The sequence below is a fragment of the Chelonia mydas genome, chromosome 14, assembly GCF_015237465.2.
Source record: "Chelonia mydas isolate rCheMyd1 chromosome 14, rCheMyd1.pri.v2, whole genome shotgun sequence".
Taxonomy (NCBI): domain Eukaryota; kingdom Metazoa; phylum Chordata; order Testudines; family Cheloniidae; genus Chelonia; species Chelonia mydas.
In genome coordinates this window covers 15,410,649-15,430,270 of record NC_051254.2, presented here as the reverse complement: position 1 = coordinate 15,430,270, position 19,622 = coordinate 15,410,649, and the positions used below count along the sequence as shown (strand labels likewise).

The following is a 19,622-nucleotide window of genomic DNA, read 5'->3' as shown; positions in this document are numbered from 1 at the left end:
AGAGACTGCCCCTCGGACACCTCTCTGTCACAGGCCCCAGCTCCCCTCCCGTTCGTGAGGACCAGTGTGTTCAGCCAGTCAGCCCTCTCCCCCTGCAAACACTTACCCTCCGGAGAGCATATAACAGATACTGAAACGTCATCTTAGATAGAAAAGAGGGAGAGTCCCCCACCTGTTCACTCTTCCATCTCTCCCACATTGTGGGTTTAGCGTTCTCTGTGCTTCACCCGCCTGTGTTTTACATCCCATTTCCTCTCTGCTCCCTCTCTCCTGCCCTCCCCCCTTCTATTGAGCCAAGGATCAGGCTTATCTGAGTCTGAAATTACAACAAAGCCCTCTTAAAAATTCCTCACTGGTCCTCATTTCCTGCATTCTTGGTTCATTTGAGTCCCTCCCCTCCCTGCTCTCAGCTTCCTTTCTCTCCCCACACAGAGCCAGCACCTCTTGTGTGGTCTACCCTATGTGCCCCCCTCACCCTGCTGGGACCGGGGCCCTGCTACCTGACAAAGCAGCTGTGCAAGAAATGCTTTTGCACTCTTGCCACTGGGCTATCCAGCTCACATCTGGGCAGAGCTGCACCGTGGTAACTTGTGCCATTGGACTGGAGAGACTGGGGACCAGGAGGCAATGGGGCAATTGTTTTGTCTGATCACAGCCCAACCCCTTGTCTCACAGTGGGGTACGTCGGACCCAAATGCCCACCCCTCGCTCTCATTCCAGAGTTGGGGGTTGGCGTCTATCCCTGAGCAGCCAGAGATCCCTGCTCTGAGCCCACCACAAACCGCCCCCTGCCTGGGTTATACTGCTGCCAGGTTCATTTCCCTTTGGACCCATTTCTTGAGGAAGCAGAATCTAAAGGAGCCTCTTATACAGCTCCCCTAACAGGGAGGTTCTCCAGCAGTCTGAGCGAGGGCTGCACTGAGGGGGCGGCAGGTCAAAAGAGAGACGGGCCTGAGCCCAAATCTTGGAATACCCCCAAACTGTCTGTGAGTGACAGACAGAGACAGCGTGGAGCCACACGTTGCCAAAGCCGGGATCCAGCCTATTAGAAGGAGAGGGCTCAATTGTGAAGCTGGATCCAAACACAGGTTCCCTCTCTTGGAGGCTGATGGGGGGCCTCTCTCTAGTGAAAGGCCACGTGACCACACTGTGCGTGACACAGTCCTGAGAGGGGAGGCGCTCACCTCGTCCGTGCAGTAGGAGCAGTCCTTGCTCACTCGGATACACTCCGTGCAGCTTCTTGCTCTGGAGGCCACGCAGCGATTAACTAGGAGGCAAGATCAAACACATCAAGAGCGGAAGAAGCTGGCCTGACCTCGGAAAGCGAGAAGGGGCGAGCCACGATCAGAGGGGCTGGACCTGCTCCCAGTCAATAGGAGTTTTATCGCAGACTTAGTGGGAGCTGGCTCAAAACCAGAGGCAGCGTGTATGTCAGACAGACCAACGGACGGGACCTATGGAGCAAGTGCACGCAAAAGAAATAGGAGGGTGTGTTAAAGAGCATTGTCTTGGATAGCGCCAGGGCCTAACAGTCAGGACACCTGGATGCTACCCACAAGCTCTGCCACACATTCAGCATTTCAAGAGTGATTGGAATAGGAGTAGATACAAAGCGGCTGCTTAGCAGGCCAGGAGAAGGCAGCTGGAGAGGCATGTGCCCCAGAGCTTGCGGGGCCAAGGACTTCAGCAGCGTAACCGAGTAGGAGAGACAGACACAAGAGCTGAACTTACTTCTGTTCTTTTGGCACAAGCATACGTCACAGATCATGACCAACAGGAGCAGCCCGGCCAATGCCCTTTGGAGCAGCATGTCCATCCTCTTCCTCCTGGAAATGCACAAGCCAACAATGTTACAAGGAGTGTGTGTGGAGTTTTATATTGGGGATAACCCATGCAACGCATCCAACACATGAGCAATCACAGCCGAGCAGTTGTGGGGCTTCAGAGGACTCTACCTCCAGACAGGTTCGCAGCATGGGGTGATTGGCAGAGCCCCCACAAATAGGAACATCCCCCCACCACACAGAGAGATGGGGGGAGGGGGGATTTTATACTGGAATTAACCCATGGGATACTGGAGCAGGACAGGGGAATGAAGCAGGGTCTTTAGTTTCCCAAACAGGTGTTTCAGCTTTAAAGCGGCTAGTGATCTGTGCAAATGAGTTGAATATCCCAGTGCATCCCTGTATGTAGTGCCCTCATGCTGGCAGCAGCCACTGCCCTGTTCAGCACAGATTTTATTGGGTCACCTTCCCCTGGCAGGCTCACTCATATCCAGGAACACGCTGTGCTCTGGGACTGGAGCCCAGAAGGGGCCCTAGAACGATGCCTAGCAGCAATTAGTTCTGGTTAGCAGTCTCTGAATAGGAAAATGCCTAGCCCTGTAATATCGGGGTGCTGCAGGTCTGGTGTGAGGTACATCAGCAGAGCGGCAGGACAAACAGATGGGGGCTGCGGGCTGGGATCAAAGTGCCCTGGCAGAGCTGCATGGGGAGGCATGCACAACGCTTGCCTGGCTCTGGCAGAGCTATCAGTCTCTGCTCAGGAGAGGACCCAAGCAGTCTCCCTTCCCCTCTTTTAGCTGCCCACTCCTCCCTTCACAGAGATCCTCCTTGCTAAGGAGTCGCTGTGTGTGTTTAAAGGCTCCAGTAACCGCTGGTTCTTCTGCACCCTTCTCAGCAGAGCTACAAACACATATAGTTCTCTGCCTTCCAGCCCCAACTAAGGAGGAGAAACCACTAATACTGACTGTCTCCACCATCCCATGGTTGCCTATGGACCAACAATAGGGTAGGCCATGGCTAATCAGAGCCCAGTGCCAGTCAGCCTGCATGCCTCACAGCCAGAGCAAATACCTCCTTTTCCCGGGGTCAGGGCCCAGTGGTCTAATGAGAGACGGAGAAGGAAAAACAAGGTACCAAATTCCTCCTTTTGGCTATTTTCTATTGTAGTAAGAATTTCCAGAATGGCACCAACCACTCTGGCAAGTGCCAGACATCCACGGTGAACCCTGATGTTTGGCCCCGTGACAGGCTATTGAACCGGTTTGCATCCTTGAGAGCCCGTGAAGAGCAACTTTCACTCTCTGTCTGTTCCAAAGCTGCACCGCACTGAAGTCAAACTAGTTGCAAAAGGCTGACTTGTTAAATCATGTTTCCTGTGGCCATGCATGAACTTGCAATATTTTATTCAGCCATTAGATGTCTCTGGCTACTGCACTACACTCTAGATGGAGTGTGGGGCCCCTGGGGAAACAAAGGAGACAAAACTTTGCAGAAGATCATTTAAGAGTTCGTAGTTTTCTATTATAGACACCTCCTCTGCCAGGAGGACTGATTCCCTATATTGCTACATGTGGGCAGGAAAATTAAAAATGTCAAGGCCGAAGTCTAGCTTAAGGTACTAAAGCACCTCAAGCTAGAGGATGCAGGCACAATGCAAGGTTGACTCTCACAACAAAGATTCCCTGGGGCTAGTCGGTTTGTTTCTCCATCTCAGGGTAATCCACGCTCCTGAGCATGATGTTAAAATATCAAGAGGCTGTAAAACCCTTCAAAGCAGGAATCTTTCAGGAAGGTGGGAATGATGCGTCTTGGGTTGTCACATACAGCAGCAGCTCACCAGTTCCCACTGGGAGACCCCCCCGAAGAACTGGGCTTTGTGAACTAGCTGGTAAGGGCCTTATATAAAAGTGTCTGAAATCAGCAGAAAGACTCCCATTGACTTTATGGGCTTTGGGCCAGGCGTAGATCCAGCAAAGACTTGCCTCCGGGTCCCTTCCAGCCCTACCTCTCTATAGGTCTGCGTTTATCTGCATGGTGAGTTGCTCCATTGAAGCCCACCGAACTGCTCGCAGTGTATAACGCTGAGCATGTGCGTCCGTCTGCCAGATCAGGGCCTCAGCACTCAAGCGCTGGCCTCTCCCTCTTGGTGTTATACTGCACTTTTCATTAGAGCACCTGGATAACATGACGAGATGTACTCTGTTCACGTACCTTGCTGCTGTGGCTTAAGCATTCAGTCCCACTGGTCTATCAAGTTTAAAGTGAATTTAGAGCTGGTGGAAGGTGCTACATTGGCAGCCATGGAGATCAATGTTCTCTGGTTACTCATAGCTGTGGCCTCCTACTCTGACTCCCTGACAGAGCATTTCAGCCCGACCTGGAGGCACCCATCTCTAAGGAGTCTGAGGATATTTCAACCTCTGCCCGCATTCAGACTTTGGTGCTTCTGCTGTCACTGCCAGCAAAGTTCCAGTTAATGCCAGGTGCACTGTGGGCAGCTGCCCATTAGGCACTGCACTGAGACGACCATCTCATTTGGCACCAGATGGTAACAGTTTCCAATTACTGCTGGGCGGGAATGGTTCTGAACTGGGGAAAGTCTCCCATTCCCATGAGCCGCCTCCTGCCCTACTGAACCCTAGTCCTGATGACATGATCGTAACGAGAGGCAGGGAAACACCAGTTGCTCAGACTCTCCAGCAACGAGCACTATAGAAATGCCTTGAAACACCATCCACAACTGAGACCCAAAGGATGGGCTCTCTTCCCAAGCGAGAAGGAGAAAACACAGAGGTAAACCTCCCTGGACTGCCACTACCGGCACTCAGTAAAACCCACTCCACCACACATCCAAAGAGCCCATGGCTGTTGTGAAGACCCTGCATTTGATGCCTGCTATGTCACACGGGCACTGGTGTTGGCATGCCAAGCTCACAGATATATACAGATCTCCAGAGGAGGGAGGGTACTTGGATTGTTTAGAGGAAAGACAGGAAAGAACCATTAGAGGAGAGTTTGAATCACCATGTGCTATTCAGTGCCTTGGGCGCACAGGCTGCCATCAAGTCGTGGTGAGCGGTTAGATAAAAGACGATAAAATCCAGCCCCATTTTAACAGCAATGTTGCCATGCAACAGACCAGGGAACGTGCACGTCTGTAAGAACCCTGTTAGACGGTGTGCTCTTCAAGGCAGGGGCTGTGGTCTCTTACTAGGGTTTTATATTACACCTAGCACAATGGGTCTCTGACTCCGAGTGGGGTCTCCAGGCACTACTGTCATACACATAATAAGGAGTGCTGTAGCCCCCACTTTTCCCGCTAGCACTTCTCGCCTAGCCACCCTAGACGTTGCTGAGTAGGTCCAGTGCTCAGTCCTGCCCTGAGCACCACATGGTCAGATCAACATGGAGATGCCCTGGGGAAAACACCCCCTCAAAACAACCCAAACACACACCAGGCTGGCCAAGAATGATCACAGCTGCCCAACAACAGGTCAGATCATTTCAGAACCCGACGAGCAGGAGTTAAAAGCAGGAGATTACTGTGTCTTAACAACCACGGAGTGTTTTGAATTCTCCTTTTGTCTCACATTTCCTCTTAGCCAGTGAAAACTGCTCCAAACCCCTGCAAGGAAGTGAACATTTCTCAGTCGAAAAGATTTGTTAGAGTGTATTCTCTGTGCACTCACTAGCAGATGCGTGGTCTGTTACGCTCTTGGTTTCTCTCTTTTCTAAAGGTGCAGCTTAGGAAAGTAGCAGCACTGGCCAATTCTAGCACAGGGGACGCAAGAGGGTGCAGCAGGCAGGGCACCAGACTGGGAGCCCAGAAACCTGGGATCTAAATCCTGACTCTGCCATTAACTCACATTGCAACTTTGGGCAAGTCACTTCAAGAAGGGCTGTGGAGAAAGAGTACTGGACTAGGACTCAGGAGACGTGGATTCTATTCCCAGCTTTGCTATTAGCCTGCAGGATGACCTTGAGCAAGTCACTTTGCCTCCGTGCCTCAGTTTCCCCACTTGTAAAAGGGGAATAATGACACTGACCTCCTTTGTGAAGTGCTTTGAGAGCGACTGATGAAAAGCACTAGATAAGAGATGGGTGTTAATTATCTCTATGCTTCAATTTCTCGATCTGTAAAATGGGAATATGAATGCAAAATGTAAGTTGTATTACTGTAGCAGTAGAAATTCCCAACTGCAATCAGGGCTTGTTTGTACTAGGTGGTGCACATACACATGATAAGACATAGTCCCTTCCCTGAAGAGGTTACAGGTTAAATCGGCAAAGGGTATGAGAAAGGAGCAACCACCCTCTGCAACACCTTTTAAAGAGTGACTTTTAAAAGTATGTGGGTGCCTCAATTGAGCCACCTTAAAGTCTTGGCCAGAGTCTGCTCCTTGTACCTTTACTGAACCAATATGGCTGTACCAGCTGGCAGGATGGATTAGGCGTAAACCTGACAGGATGCTGCATCTGGATTCCAGGACAGTTTTTAATGGAAGAGAGGTCCATGTGTGCAGACCTGGCTGGAAAGGGGAGCGCCTCCTCCCAACAAACGTGAAGTGCATCATTAATAGGGGCACAGACCAATGGCATATTAATACATGTGACAGAGCCAGAGCTGCTTGAAAATCGATATCCTAGGAAGGCATCATATCTCGATAAGTACTCTAAGAATTGCTAGACTGGATCAAACCTGAAGTCCATCTAGTCCGGTATGCAGTCTCTGACAGTGGCCAACACTCAATGCTTCAGAGTAAGGTGCAAGAAACCTTGCATTCGGCAGATGTGGGAGAATCTGTCTGCCATGGTAGATTTCATGCTAATCCCTAATAGCTGTTGGTTTAAACTCTGGCGCATGAGGTTTAATATCCCTTGCAGGATTTATTAGCATTAGCTATAATTCTGGATATTCTTATCCCTATAAGCATCCAGCCCCTCTTTGAATCACACTATTTTTTGGCTTCAAGAACATCCTGACACAACGCATTCCACACTTGGTTTGTGCGTTGTGTGAAAAAGCATTTGTTTTTATTGGTTTTGAATTTGCCACTTTTAAATGTCATTCAATGCCACTTGTTCTTGTGATATAAGACAGGGAGACCTAAACTCCTGACCTACCTTCTCTAAACCATGAATTATTTCATACACTGTCATCATGTCTCCTCTTATTTATCTTCTTTCCAAAGTAACAACCCCAGGCTTTTCCCATTTCTAGTCATAGGAGAGTTTTTCCAAGCCCTGGATCATTCCTATCACCCTTTTCTGAACCGCCTCCAGTTCTGGAGGATCCTTTTGGAGATGGGGTGATGAGTACTGCACACAGTATTTCAGATCCTTCTACACACTAACATTTTGGCTGCCTTTTAGAGTGCAGCTGCACAGTCAGGGAGACCCTCATTGAGCTGTCTATGCCTTCTGACCTACTCCGCCCAGGTCCCTTTCTTTGGCTGACACAGTTAATTTAGAACCCTGTAAGGTGTTGGAGTAGTTTAAATGTTACCCTTCAAGGTGCATTACTTTGCATTTAACAATGAACTTCATTTGCCGGCATGTTGTCCGTTCTCCTAGCCGGGGGAGGTCCCTCCTCTGAAGTTCCTGCCAGTTTTCTCCGGCCGTGACTAACAAAGATAGCTTTGTGACACCTGCAGGGTGTGCCACCTCACCCTCCTTTCCAAATAATTAATAAATAGATTAAAACATTAGACCTCGTAGGGAACCTTGATGAACACGGACCATTTCATCCTGCTAAGGTTGGTTAGTCTCTAAGGTGCCACAAGTACTCCTTTTCTTTTTGTCTCTTAGCAGTAGCTCTGGTAGCGGGATCTCTGCTGCCTGTAGCAGTTGCACTAATGCAATCCTCTAAATCAAAAAGCAGCATCTACCAACGTGCAAAGTGTAAATTCCTAAAGACACAAATTACAGTTTATCTGGCATGGGTCATGACCCCAGAAACCCTGGTGCTTTCCTCCTCTACCTTCCCCCTCCCCCACATGAACATAGCTCAGTACAACATTGCCACTGGATCTGCTTTAGAAAGGGACCACCAATATAACCGAGCGCAGAAGCCACATGGTGATCAGCAAGGTTATAGATGTCTATCTGTCCGTCCATCTGTCAGCAGACCTCACCTTTAGGCAGTGAGCGCAGTAGAAGATAATGGGTCATCAGGAGTCCGCGTATGAAATTCTGACTCCACTGAAGGCAGTGGGAAAAGCTCCCAGCAATTTCTATGGGACCAGGATTTTGATCCAATCGGTTTTGGGACATAAAACTCGAAGTGCAAGGCATTTGCTCTGGTAAGTTTGGCAATGGGTTCCTGATTATCTGAATGGCCTGAGCCAGGGCAAAGATGTCTGGTTCGTCGGGAAGCACCGGAGTAAGGAGAGACGTTTTGGAGAAGGGGTTTGGAGAGCCAGGATTCCGCTGCAGTTTGTCACTTTTCCAAGCTTCTCCTTGGCCAGGAGCTTTGGGCAGAGCCCAGGGGTGAGGCGGAGTCTTAAGCCCAGATACCTTGGTGCCTGCACAGCGTCTGGAGTTGAACAGCTGGGGCCAGCCAATATAGCCAGGAAGGGCAAGATTCCCATCCAGCTGAGCTTGGCCCAGCCAGGCGGAGGCACTTGGCATGCTCACCCAGGACAGATACCGCAGCTGAGAAGCTGGCACCTGTGTGGTTGTAACATTCAGGGGACACACTAAGGACCAGCCATTGAGAGGAGGACTCCACCCGCTTGGGCCGCTCTGCCATACTAACTGGCAGAGGTGACAGCTGTTTCTAGACGGAGATGGAACCTGATGGGAGCAAAGGGAACATGGACAAAAGGGAAGAGGAAAACCGAGTGGGAAAGATCAAGAAGTCATAGTCTGCAGAGAGGCAGCCCTCTGCCTCCCCCCACACATTGGGGGGAAACTTTGGAGCCAGGAGAGAACAGCCGCCACGCCCAGCCTGGGTCTCCGTGTCCGTGCATTTTGAGGGTCCAGCTGTTAGAAGCGTGTTCTGGTGTGAGCTGTGCACTTCCCCCAGCAAGGCTAGAACTGCAGAGCGGGACACAGCAGCCTTTTGTGCTCCATACCCATGATGAGATATGAAACGACTCAGTGTGCTCAGGTTTCCCCTCAGGCCCTGTCTCTGTCTATGACGGCCCTGTTGGGCTGCTGGACAATAGGAATTTCCTCAGCCTCTCCTCCCAAGTAACTTCTCCTCCCGTTCCCCTTCCCGAAGCCCTCCGCGTGGGGGGAATCACACAGCAGCCCACTCCTCACCCCCAGCAGCATCTCCTACAGCACCGCAGCCCCCGCTACCGATGCGGGGCCGCTTGCCAGAATACTGCCCCCTATTTCTGACAGGCACTGGCAAGAAATATCCCTCTTCCTAACCCCGCACCCTCCTGGATCACCGTCTCCAGCCAGGAGCTGGAGGCAACAGCTGCAGGAGGACAGGTTGAGTGCAAAGCACATGGTTCTTCTGTACTGCTACGGAAGCACTAATGTGATCGTTGCAGCAAGGGTGGTAAGATCTGCTAACAGGACGCATTGTGCACAGTCACGCGGTGAGAGACAGACCCTGCTCCAAAGGGCTGACAGTCCAAACAGACGAGACAGAGGAAGGAAACACCCTCCCCATTTTATAGATGGGAATTCAAAGCCTGGAGAGATGCACAGACTTGTCCTGGGTCATACAGGGAGCCAGGAACTGAGCCCAGATCTCACACATGCCCAAGTCCAGTGCCTCCAGCACCAGACCACCCTTCCCTCTCTGAATAGTGAATGTCAATGCTGCCTCCTGCTCAGCCTGTCCAAATCCAAGTGAATCTCCCTGCCCCCCTAGGTGAATCTCCCCCAATTTCAGAGTTTTCGCTGAGGAAGGGACGGATGATCTGACCCTTAAAAGCGATGTGCTCAACTGCCCTTCGAAGCATTTATGGCGGATGTTCAAAGCGCTCCTGCTGGGACACCCCGACATCCGTATGTGCAAATCGAGTCGTTCCCCCCCGACTCACATGCACAGTAAACCCCCGGGAGGGGCCCTTTCCAATTAAGGAAGTTTGGTTCTTTTGCACAGCCCCACAGCCTCTCCTGGCCCTGGAGCAGGCCATCGTCATCATTACTATGACCCTGGCATCAGAACCGCCCGCTCCTAGTCCAGGACTTAGTGCACTATTCTACCCAGCCTCACAGAGCTGCCCCCCCTGGGGCCAGAGGTCATACTGGCGGCTCAGCGGCTGGCAGCAGCTGGCAAGGAGTCTGGACAGCACTACTCTTGTAGCCATAAACACAGTTAGGTGCTTAGAAATCCATGGTACATCCATACCTTGAATACTATGTACAGTTCCGGTTGCCCCATCCCCAAAAAGATATATTAGAATTGGGAAAAGCACAGAGAAGGGCAACAAAAATGATGAGGGGTTTGGAGCAGCTTCCGTAGGAGGAGAGATTAATAAGACTGGGACTGTTCAGTTTAGAAGAAAGAGGGCTGAAATGTGGGATATGATAGAGGGCTAAAAAATCATGACTGGTGCGGATGAACGGGGGACAGTGTTAGTCACCCCTTCACATAACACGAAAACTAGCGGTCATCCAATGAAATTAATAGGCAGCAGGTTGAAAACAAACAAAAGGAAGTATTTCTTCACACAACACACAGTCAACCTGTGGGACTCGTTGCCAGGGGATGTTGTGAATAGCAAAATTATAACTGGGTTCAAAAAAGAAGTAGATCAGTTCATGGAGGGCAGGTCCATCAATGGCTGTTAGCCAAGAGGGTCAGGGACACAACTCCATGCTCCAGGTATCCCTAAACTTCTGATTGCCAGAAGCTGGGACTGGATGCCAGGGGATGGATCACTCAATAATTGCCCTGTTTTGTTCATTCCCTCTGAAGTATCAGGCACTGGCCACTGTTGGAAGACAGGATACTGGGCTAGATGCACCATTGACCATACAGGGTCAGACTATTCTTGTGTTCACACACACGTGCATAAGCAATAGGGGCCAATCAGAGACACCACTTCAAACCAAAGCCAAATGGCCTTTCCAATGGCGCATGGCTCCAGGTATAATCCCCTAAAAGGAGTTCGTGTTTGACCACTCAAAGAGATGCAGCACATCACACTGGCAAACTGAGAACGACTGGCAATTTGTCCTGTGTTTGTACAGCGCTTAACACAATGTGTCCTAGCTCATGACTGGGGCTCCCAGGCACTGCCACAATCCACACTAAGAATGAAGGCAGACTAACCACGCTAGCACTGGGGACACCCCCAACGCTTGGGTCTGCTCCTCTGCAGGCTGGGGAGCAGCGGCAAGCTGCTCTTTGGCTGGAAGCGCAGCTGCCTCAGTTCAGGCTAAGCCCTTCCCTGAATGAGAGGACGACAGGCAGATGGAGCAATGTGATTGTGGACTCATCCGCCCCCCGGCATGGCTGCATGCAGAGAGTCGCCGCAAGGCAGAGGAGCCAGAACTCTCTGTTGCTAACTCCAAAAATTCAGACGTTAGGAAGAGATCCCCCTAAAATATCCCTCCAGCGTGTGAGACACAAACTTTTGCCATCTATAGTAATGTAATTTCAGCCCCTGCTGCAGGAACTCCCAAGATCCAGGCCCCATCGTGCTAGGCACTGTACAAGACAGTCCTTGCCTCCAGCTTACAGTCTAGTGCAGGGGTGGCCAACCTGAGCCTGAGAAGGAGCCAGAATTTACCAATGTACATTGCCAAAGAGCCACAGTAATATCTCAGCAGCCCCCCCATCAGCTCCCCCACCCCACCCTGCCGATCAGCGCCTCCCGCTCCTTCCCCGCACCTCCCGAGCAACTATTTCATGGCGTGCAGGAGTCTCGGGGCGGGGGGGGAGTGGGGCAGACCAAGGGCAGTGCAGGCTCGGGGAGGGGGCGGGAAGGGCGGGAGTGGGGGCAGGGCCTGTGGCAGAGCCAGGGGTTGAGCAGTGAGCACCCCCCGGCACACTGGAAAGTTGGCGCCTGTAGCTCCAGCCCCAGAGTTGGTGCCTAGACAAGAGCCGCAAAATAACTTCTGAGGAGCTGCAGGTTGGCCCCCCCGGCCTAGTGCAAAACATAGGGGTGCGTCTGTGACATGGCTCATTAAAGCAAACCCATTAAGGGCCACCAAATATCCAGTAGGTGGGAACAACCTTTAATTCCTGCTCAGCTGGGCAGGATTCATACTGGTGAGCTGCTCAGTGAAATGCTCCATAACTTATTAGCAATGCCCGGTGGTATCCTGTTCCCTCCAATGCTAATGTTACCCCATGGGGAATGCCCCTGTCCAGCTGGGCGTACTGAATGCCCCTTGGAAAACTACATTCACTCTAGTGCCCCTCTCCTCCCAGTCGCCTCCCCACAAAGGGGCCCAGCAGTTTGGAGACGGTTTTGCTGAGGTGAGCATCTGCAGCAGTGCACTACAAATCTTGTCTGTGCTGTTACCAGGATTCAGAATTCTGATATAGCCCCACGTCCACAAATCCTCTCACTTTCCCCTGCTCCCCTCCCCACACAGCCCCTTCTCCTCCAACTGCCCGGCACATGGCCCCCTCCTGTCCTCTAACCCTCCACTGCCCCTTTTATCTCCCCCCAAAACACTTTATTCCCCTTATCCTGTCCCCAACACATGCACGCTGACTCCCTTATCCCTCCCCACTCTCACCGCCCCTCCATCCCTTTATTCCTTCTCTTGTGCACACACTACGCCAGATTTGCCAGCAAGAAAAAGCAGAGCTCTATCTGCAATTCAGAAGAGACCAAACTCCCTGAATCTGAACACGGATTTCATAGGTGGCCCATTTTTAACTGGCTTAACCCCAAACTTTGGACACAGATCCACATTTTGCAAAATGGCCCCTGTGTTTATAATGGGCTCAACCCAACCTGTAGCTCTGAACACCTTGGGCCATCTTAGTTGCAAGTTCCCTATGCTCTCTCTGCTGGCACAGTTCATCTTTCCCTGGCTAGCAAGAAGCGGAATGAAAAGAGCAACCCTTAGAAACCTGGGACAACTTTTGCTAATCCCACAACTCAGACATCATTGCTGCTGTGTGTGTGAGGTAAACAGCACTTCACATATTTTAATAAGGTAACTCCCTTGCCCCCAAACAACTGCACAACTCTGCAAAACAAACCTGTCTGATCAACCAGTGCCATTTCCAAGCAGCACAAACGAATGAAAATACACGTTTAAAAAACAAAACAAAAAAGAGATACATACAATAAGCAATCCACCTCAATCTGTCCTGTGCCTACCTGTGAGAGAAGCCCTGTGCCTCATTTAACTGTTCCCCTTTGTTAATCAATAGCAAAAAAATTAGAGCAAGCGCCACACTAAAGAACACAGATAAATTAATTCCACAAACCTCATTAGTGCTGTGTCTGATTCAAAGTCCAAATACTCTGCAACAATCCAAATAGCAGTCACCCACACAGCAAGCCAAGAAATTCTTTTGAAGGCAAAAGGGGAATTTCACTGCTTCACTGCCACCAGCAGACGTCCACACTTAGCCTGTTTATTTTATTTGTTGATCCCCTTTCTCTCTTTTCCATTCAGTTGCCAAGTTTAAATCCTCAGGGTGGGCAGGCAGCTCATGAACTTGACATACCTTTGCAGGGATCTCTGTCCCCTCTGATCAAATATTGACTTCTCTTCCTCCTCTTTCTCTTAGAAATGATTCCCTCTGCCTGTCTCTCTTACCAGGGATGTAAGGGGAGGAGGAGAGAGGGTGAGAATAGCTGTAGTGGGATCCCTTTTCCAGAAAGGGACAGTTTTATTCCAGCTCAGGTAGAGGGTAAGGGGAGGCGCCTGTCACTCAGTCTGGCATTCCTTCAATTTATGCACACCTGTATGGGCAAGAACAGCGAGGTCAGCTAAGCACTCTCTCCCTCCTCCCCACCCACAGGAAAAGGGCTGGGAGCTGAGACATAGCCCAGCCCAGTTACACTTCATGAACAAAGATTTACAGAAGGGATCGTTTGGAGAAGGAGGGGGGTTGTGTCTCAGCCTTTGCTTTAGAAACCCGGACGAGCGCAAAGCCAGACCCTTATTTCAGGGCTGAGTGTGCCATCCAGGGCTTACAGCTTTGCACCACCCAGGGGCTGGCCCTAGATTGCTTGAATTCCCCACCCTCCGTAGTTCCTTCTGTCTGGTAGGAACTTTTCGTCCAGACTTCCTATGCTAGGCAAACTGAGATAATATTGTATTGCAGAATTCAGGTCCCAGCAGCTCCCTGCAAAAAAAAGGCCAATCAAGTTCCAGCAGGGACAACCATCACCCCTTCCCCACCGACCCTGTCTCTTTCCATGTCTGGCTGACAACAATTAATGGTCAGCATCCTCCATTTGCACCCTGAATGAGAGTAAAAGCCCTCAGACCTCAAAGGCACTACCGCTAGAAGCAAACCAGGGTTCCCAGGAGCAACATTTCCATGCGGTAGTGTAATCGGGACCCACCCACATCCCTGATCTGTGCTAAGGCTTAGACGGGCCAAGGCTTTAACACTGTAAGGTGATTCTGGTCCTGGCTGCAGCTCTTGCTGGTTGTCTGATGGTGTGGAGCTTCCAGCTTCTCCCCAAGCCCCACACTTCTAACTAATTATGTATTCCGCAGCCCAATTAATTATACAACTTCCAGCTACGGCATCGTTTTTCCTCCCTCAGCCCACCTTCTACAGCTCCCTGGGTTCTTCATCCCCCTCTCCCAACCCGGGGCAGGGGGGCCAGCAGCAATGGGGTTCCTCTTGCCCCCTTTCCAGGGTGGCAGGGGCAGCTCCAGGAGCGGTTCACTGCTCCGCCTCCCTTCCTCCTGCAGCATCCCTGATTGGCTGCTCTTTCCCCAGAGGCAGGCAAGCGGGGAAGACAGCCAATAAGAGGGGGTTTCCTCTGGGCAGGGCTGGAGCTTCTCCTGTCATTGGGCTACTGGCTCCAGTAGGGGTCAAAATTGCATTACTTGTGAGAAGTGGCTGCGCTACCTGGGCCGAGCTGGGGGAGCACTGAGCATACATGAAAGAGTCTCCCTGCCTGCCCTTGTTACCGCTGCCCCAAGGATCACCACCAGCATGCAGGAGCAATGCAGAAAGAGTCTTGCTCAGCCCCGAAGCTGCGGGATGGAGCATGCTCAGTCATCCTTTGGGGACCGTGTAGCCTGGGGCGCTGCATGAGGATGGAAGATGTTTAGTGTGGACGGGATCTTTGAAAAATAACGCTGCAAACCTCGGAGCCTGTGTGAACTGTGATTGTTCAGAAGCTCATAACTTGGCCAAATTTGGGCAGATATTCACAGGGGGGCGAAAGGCACATCCCTGCCACTAGGGCCACCCCCCTGCCAAAATTTCAAGTCACTGCTCCAAAGCATGGAGACATTAGAGCTTCTCAGCAAAATGGGTGTAAGAACTTACCATTATCAAAACAATGTCAATTTCCCTAACCTAGGGAAGAGTTGAACCATTTTTACAGAAGCTTCCCAAAAATATTTCAGTTAGAGGCAAACAGGCAGCATGGAAGATTCCTATCTGAATGGTTAAAAGTTGGCAGAGTTATAAGCAAGTGAAAACAGGAATCTTCAAATGGGACGTGTTCACAAATTTAACTATAGACATCTCTACCACTGACACCTATTACAATGCATGTGTCATGAGCTCACGTGAGGAAGTCATTGGACTGAGTTTGCAGGGATTACATGGCATAACAGTTTTCTATCATGGAGTCTGAAATGCAGTGGAAGGTGGATTTTATAGGTACTGGAGCCATTTTGGTTTAGTTTAAATGTATATTTCCCTGTGGAATTGGCTGCTTTCCCTATGTAAATAGGGGGATTAGAATTCTATCCTTCTGAATAGTCTATGGGAGGTTCTCTTAAGGTTTACCAAGTCTGGATAATTGGGCACCTAACTCTCCCCTGTACAAGTCTCAAGATTCTGGCCCTTTGCACAGGGATATGAAAGTCATGGGATCTTTGGCTGCTCTGAACAGGGCTGTTCCTAGAGAGCTTTTCTTTCAGAAATGGATGGGATGACAGAGGAAGGTGGTGTTTTAATAACTCTGAGAACAGGCATCCTTTTCTGTGGCTGAACATGGGAGGACTCTGGAGGAACCACTTCTAGGGTGAAAATAGTTCATTCCCAGGGCCCATTCAGTCCTTAATTTCTCTGCTGGGATTGCCAATCAGGGTGCATATTGCTACCACTTAGGTGTGGGGTGTTTTTTTAATGCCACACCAGCCTGCTCAGTGTCTTGCCTCCTTACACAGTACACCCAGAGTGACAGCCCTTGGATTCTCACTTTGTCAGATCATACCTTGTGTTTCTCTTAGAGAAAAACATTCATTAGCACAACAATAAAACACAAACCCTCTTTTGCCTTATATGATCAAACAAAATTTTACTGAGGATTTTTTGTAAGAAAAGATCGGTTTTGTACCAGAAGTTATGTTGACGAAAACCAACTGGCAGCATCCTTTATAATGTCATCTCAAGGGAATTTCAGCAGCACGCACTCTGTATCCAGGTAAATAAATGTTTTCATTCCAAAATTAGTTATAAACTATAATTATGTATGTAAAGAGCTTAGAATGAAAGGAATTCTCTCTCCTACATATGTAAGAGTGGAAGTGAGAACAAACACTGATGATCACTGAAATGCGGCCACCTCTGGGGTGGGCAGACCGTAGTCAGGTGGACCACAGGCACATGGCACAACAGAAAGAGGACGAGAAGTGTTGTCCAAGGGCTGCAGGACAAACCCCTACTCTGGCTTAAGGCCCTATGGGGACTTTAACATCCATACAGAGCTGATAGGACCTTGGTTTTATAAAGTCTCAATTAACTGACCTGCAAAGAAAAACCAGAAAGAAACTGTATTTACCTCTCAAAGTTTGAGGGACTTTGATGAATCTGCTGGAATTAGAACCAGTTGCTCCAGGAAGTCTCATTACACTAAGAAAGGCTCTCAGCTCTGTCTCTGTCCCCTGCCATGTGTGTACAAGCCACTGCCAACCTAAAGTAAAGGAATCTGAACTTCAGCAGAGTGGATGCTGGATGATTGTTCCTCCAAATTCAAATACAACAGCAATGATGAGCTCCATAAGGCCATCGGGACAGAATTAGAAATTGGGACAATTTGACGTTTAATGGAGAATGCCTACTCCAGGTCCACATCCTTTGTGCTTCTGAGTAGCCTCCTCTCCTTTCTGCCAATTGCTGGGGAACAAGTTTCTCTGACCACAGTTGGTACTCAGAAGCTGTCAGAGCCAAGCTATGGCTTAAATTATATATGGAGGAATGTCAGTGGGTTGCAATGTTCAATAGAAAAGGTCCAAGACACAAACACACTCTCCATCTTGAGGGACTTTGAGGCAGAGAAAGAGGCAGGGAGGGAAGAGAAAATCCTATTTCTAGGAAACTGCTTCTCCCCCCCATGAATTCTGCAGACCACTGGGCTAATTCAATGCCTCATGCCTTCATCTTTGGACTCAACTAGGATTCTAATGCAGAGAATCTTCCTCCTGATGTTTCAGTCTCTCTTCAGTACTGAGACCACACATGGCTGCTGTACAAAATAAAATAAGATACAAGATAATCAGTAGGACCCCACTTCCTGCTACACACCTAATCACAGCAACTGCACTGGAAGGGGACGTAAAGGCTGATGGAAACCAGGTTCTACTGTAGTGATGTTAGAGCGTTCTCAGCAGAGGGCCCTCAACTGTGCTGTGCCTTAGCACCTGAGATGAGGCTGTATCAGCCTCTTGATACTATTAGGATGGGATGCAAGACATCTATTCCAACAATAGGGAATGCAAGATCAGCCCCTATTGTATGCTCTAGTTTAGAATCATCTTAAGTAAAGACTTAAAATTGACAAGAGGAGCAGAGAGATTTGTTCTTTTTTGGAAGACTTAACTTGTTTTAAAGCGATCAGTTTAGTATCCCTAAAGCAAGAGAGACCTTGGGACTGCATATGTAAAAGATTCATAACATCAACTGGCATGAATTATGGAGGGTGGAGTTTGCTTTTGAATGCCAGCAGAGCCCATCAGGTGAATGCAGCCTGGTGGTGTACCTTAGTGCAGAGTGCAGTTCTGTCTGCAGTAGCACACAGTTCTCATTCCTTTGGGATGTTTTCCTCTCTCATGTCTTCAGCTGGCTCACTGAATGTTTCAGGCTGGTGGCCTGATGGACCTTAACTTTTCCTCCAGCGATTTTCTTTCCTCTCAAATGAACTGTCTTTCCTGTCTTTCGCATTACAACCCGCGTTGGAAGAGTCCCAGAGAGATGCTCTTTGAACCTGAACAAGCAAACTAAAGATTCCATAAACAAGACACGAGATAAGGGACTGAATCATCAAGAAAATAATCCTCATGGATCATACAGCACTGAAAAGGAGAACACACACAGCTACCTGGAAATGACTAAGTGTCTAGAGACACTCCTTTTCTGCATGCTTATCAAATAGAAAACTCTCCTATATCAAGCCATAGCCCATGAAGTCTTTACTCAAAGGAACGATCATGCAGACTCATTCAATTATCTGGCTTCCCCGTCCTGATGAACATTTTACGTCGAGTCAATTTAATGTTCCCATCCAGTGATGCTGATTGGAAGTTACCAGCACTCAGAATTACCCAGGAAAGGAGATCAGCAATCTATTCATTGCTGGTTTTTAAAATGTAAAAGTGAACATGAGTTTATAATGAGCCATTACAAAAAAAGAGTAATAAAAAAAGTCAGGAATCGTATATTTTACAAGTTTCACATTGTTTCCATTGTCCCAGTGATACCACATACACTCCTGAGTCTTGCAATAAAAGGAGAGAAAACAGGAGTTCTAAATGGCCTGTAAACTTTACTGGACTCCAGAATGCCAAAAGTTAGTTGTATGCAATCCTAAGGAGAAGGGAGAACACTATGCTTTTGTAGTAACCACTGGCAAGGAGGGAGCAGCTGGAGAAAGACTATTCATGTGGGGCCAGATCCTCAGCTGGAATAAATCATTGTCGCTCCATTGATTTCACACCAAGGACCTCTCCCGCAGAAAGGATTGCACTCGAGTGGTTTCAGTGTGGGTAGATACATGTCTTACAGCCTCTACACTTGATGTTTCATGGTAAACCAAGGGGTAGCGGTATGGTAAGTTCCATCAGCTGCAACAGAGGGGCTCAGTAGGGCAAACAAGCACTAGAACGGGGGGGGGGGGGGGGGTCTGTCTTTCGCATGTGACTGCAGAATGGGCAGAGACTGATAAAGTGGATTGAACATGGCTTCTAAGAAACGAATGAAGCAGCATTGAGATTCTTCATTAAGAGGTCCTTCCTTCTGTTGATTTAAGAGTTGCCCTTTTCATCAAAATCTTCTCTCTCCATGTCTAATCAAAGAGAAGACAGCACCTCTCGCCCAGCTGAGGCCCAGATGGGAAACAGCAGGCCAAGAGGAGGGATGCAAGAGGAAATATTTTAAAATTAGAAAGTGGCTAAATATAAAAGCCACACGGAAAGCACAAACTAAATACAGTGATTGAAAACCAGTTTTAAAGAAGGGAAGAAGCCACTTGCAACATGGATCATTTGCCCACATTAGAGTATCTAGGGTCCCTGTGCATAAGATTGTCCTACTGCAAACAATCCCTTCCCCCCCCCCCCACTGTAGTGTCTCTTAATGAGTCAGTCTGCATAAATTTGCGAGAAAGGCTGCTGCTGCATAATGTAAGGATGTCTCCTAGATATGGCAAGTGAGGGATTTTGAGGCAAAACTAAACTGCTTGTACTGGTAGATGGCTAGGATGGAAGATATGCTATAGAAGGGCAAAGTTATTGGTGTTTTAGCTATTGTAGAAGAGGCCTGGT

The 19,622-nt window shown here is 49.2% G+C and overlaps 1 protein-coding gene across 1 annotated transcript in view; it reads right to left on the bottom strand.

Moving 5' to 3' along the window:
• ITGB4 (integrin subunit beta 4) overlaps positions 1–13,916 on the bottom strand; it is a 57,069-nt gene extending 43,153 nt beyond the window's left edge. The window contains exons 1-3 of the mRNA XM_027834667.3: positions 13,147–13,916; positions 1,732–1,826; positions 1,185–1,267 (exon numbers count right to left, since the gene is read on the bottom strand). Coding sequence (XP_027690468.2) covers positions 1,185–1,267; positions 1,732–1,826; positions 13,147–13,151 — 183 coding nt within the window. The 5' untranslated portion in view covers positions 13,152–13,916. The remainder of the gene's footprint in view (positions 1–1,184; positions 1,268–1,731; positions 1,827–13,146) is intronic.
• Positions 13,917–19,622: the final 5,706 nt, after the last annotated feature.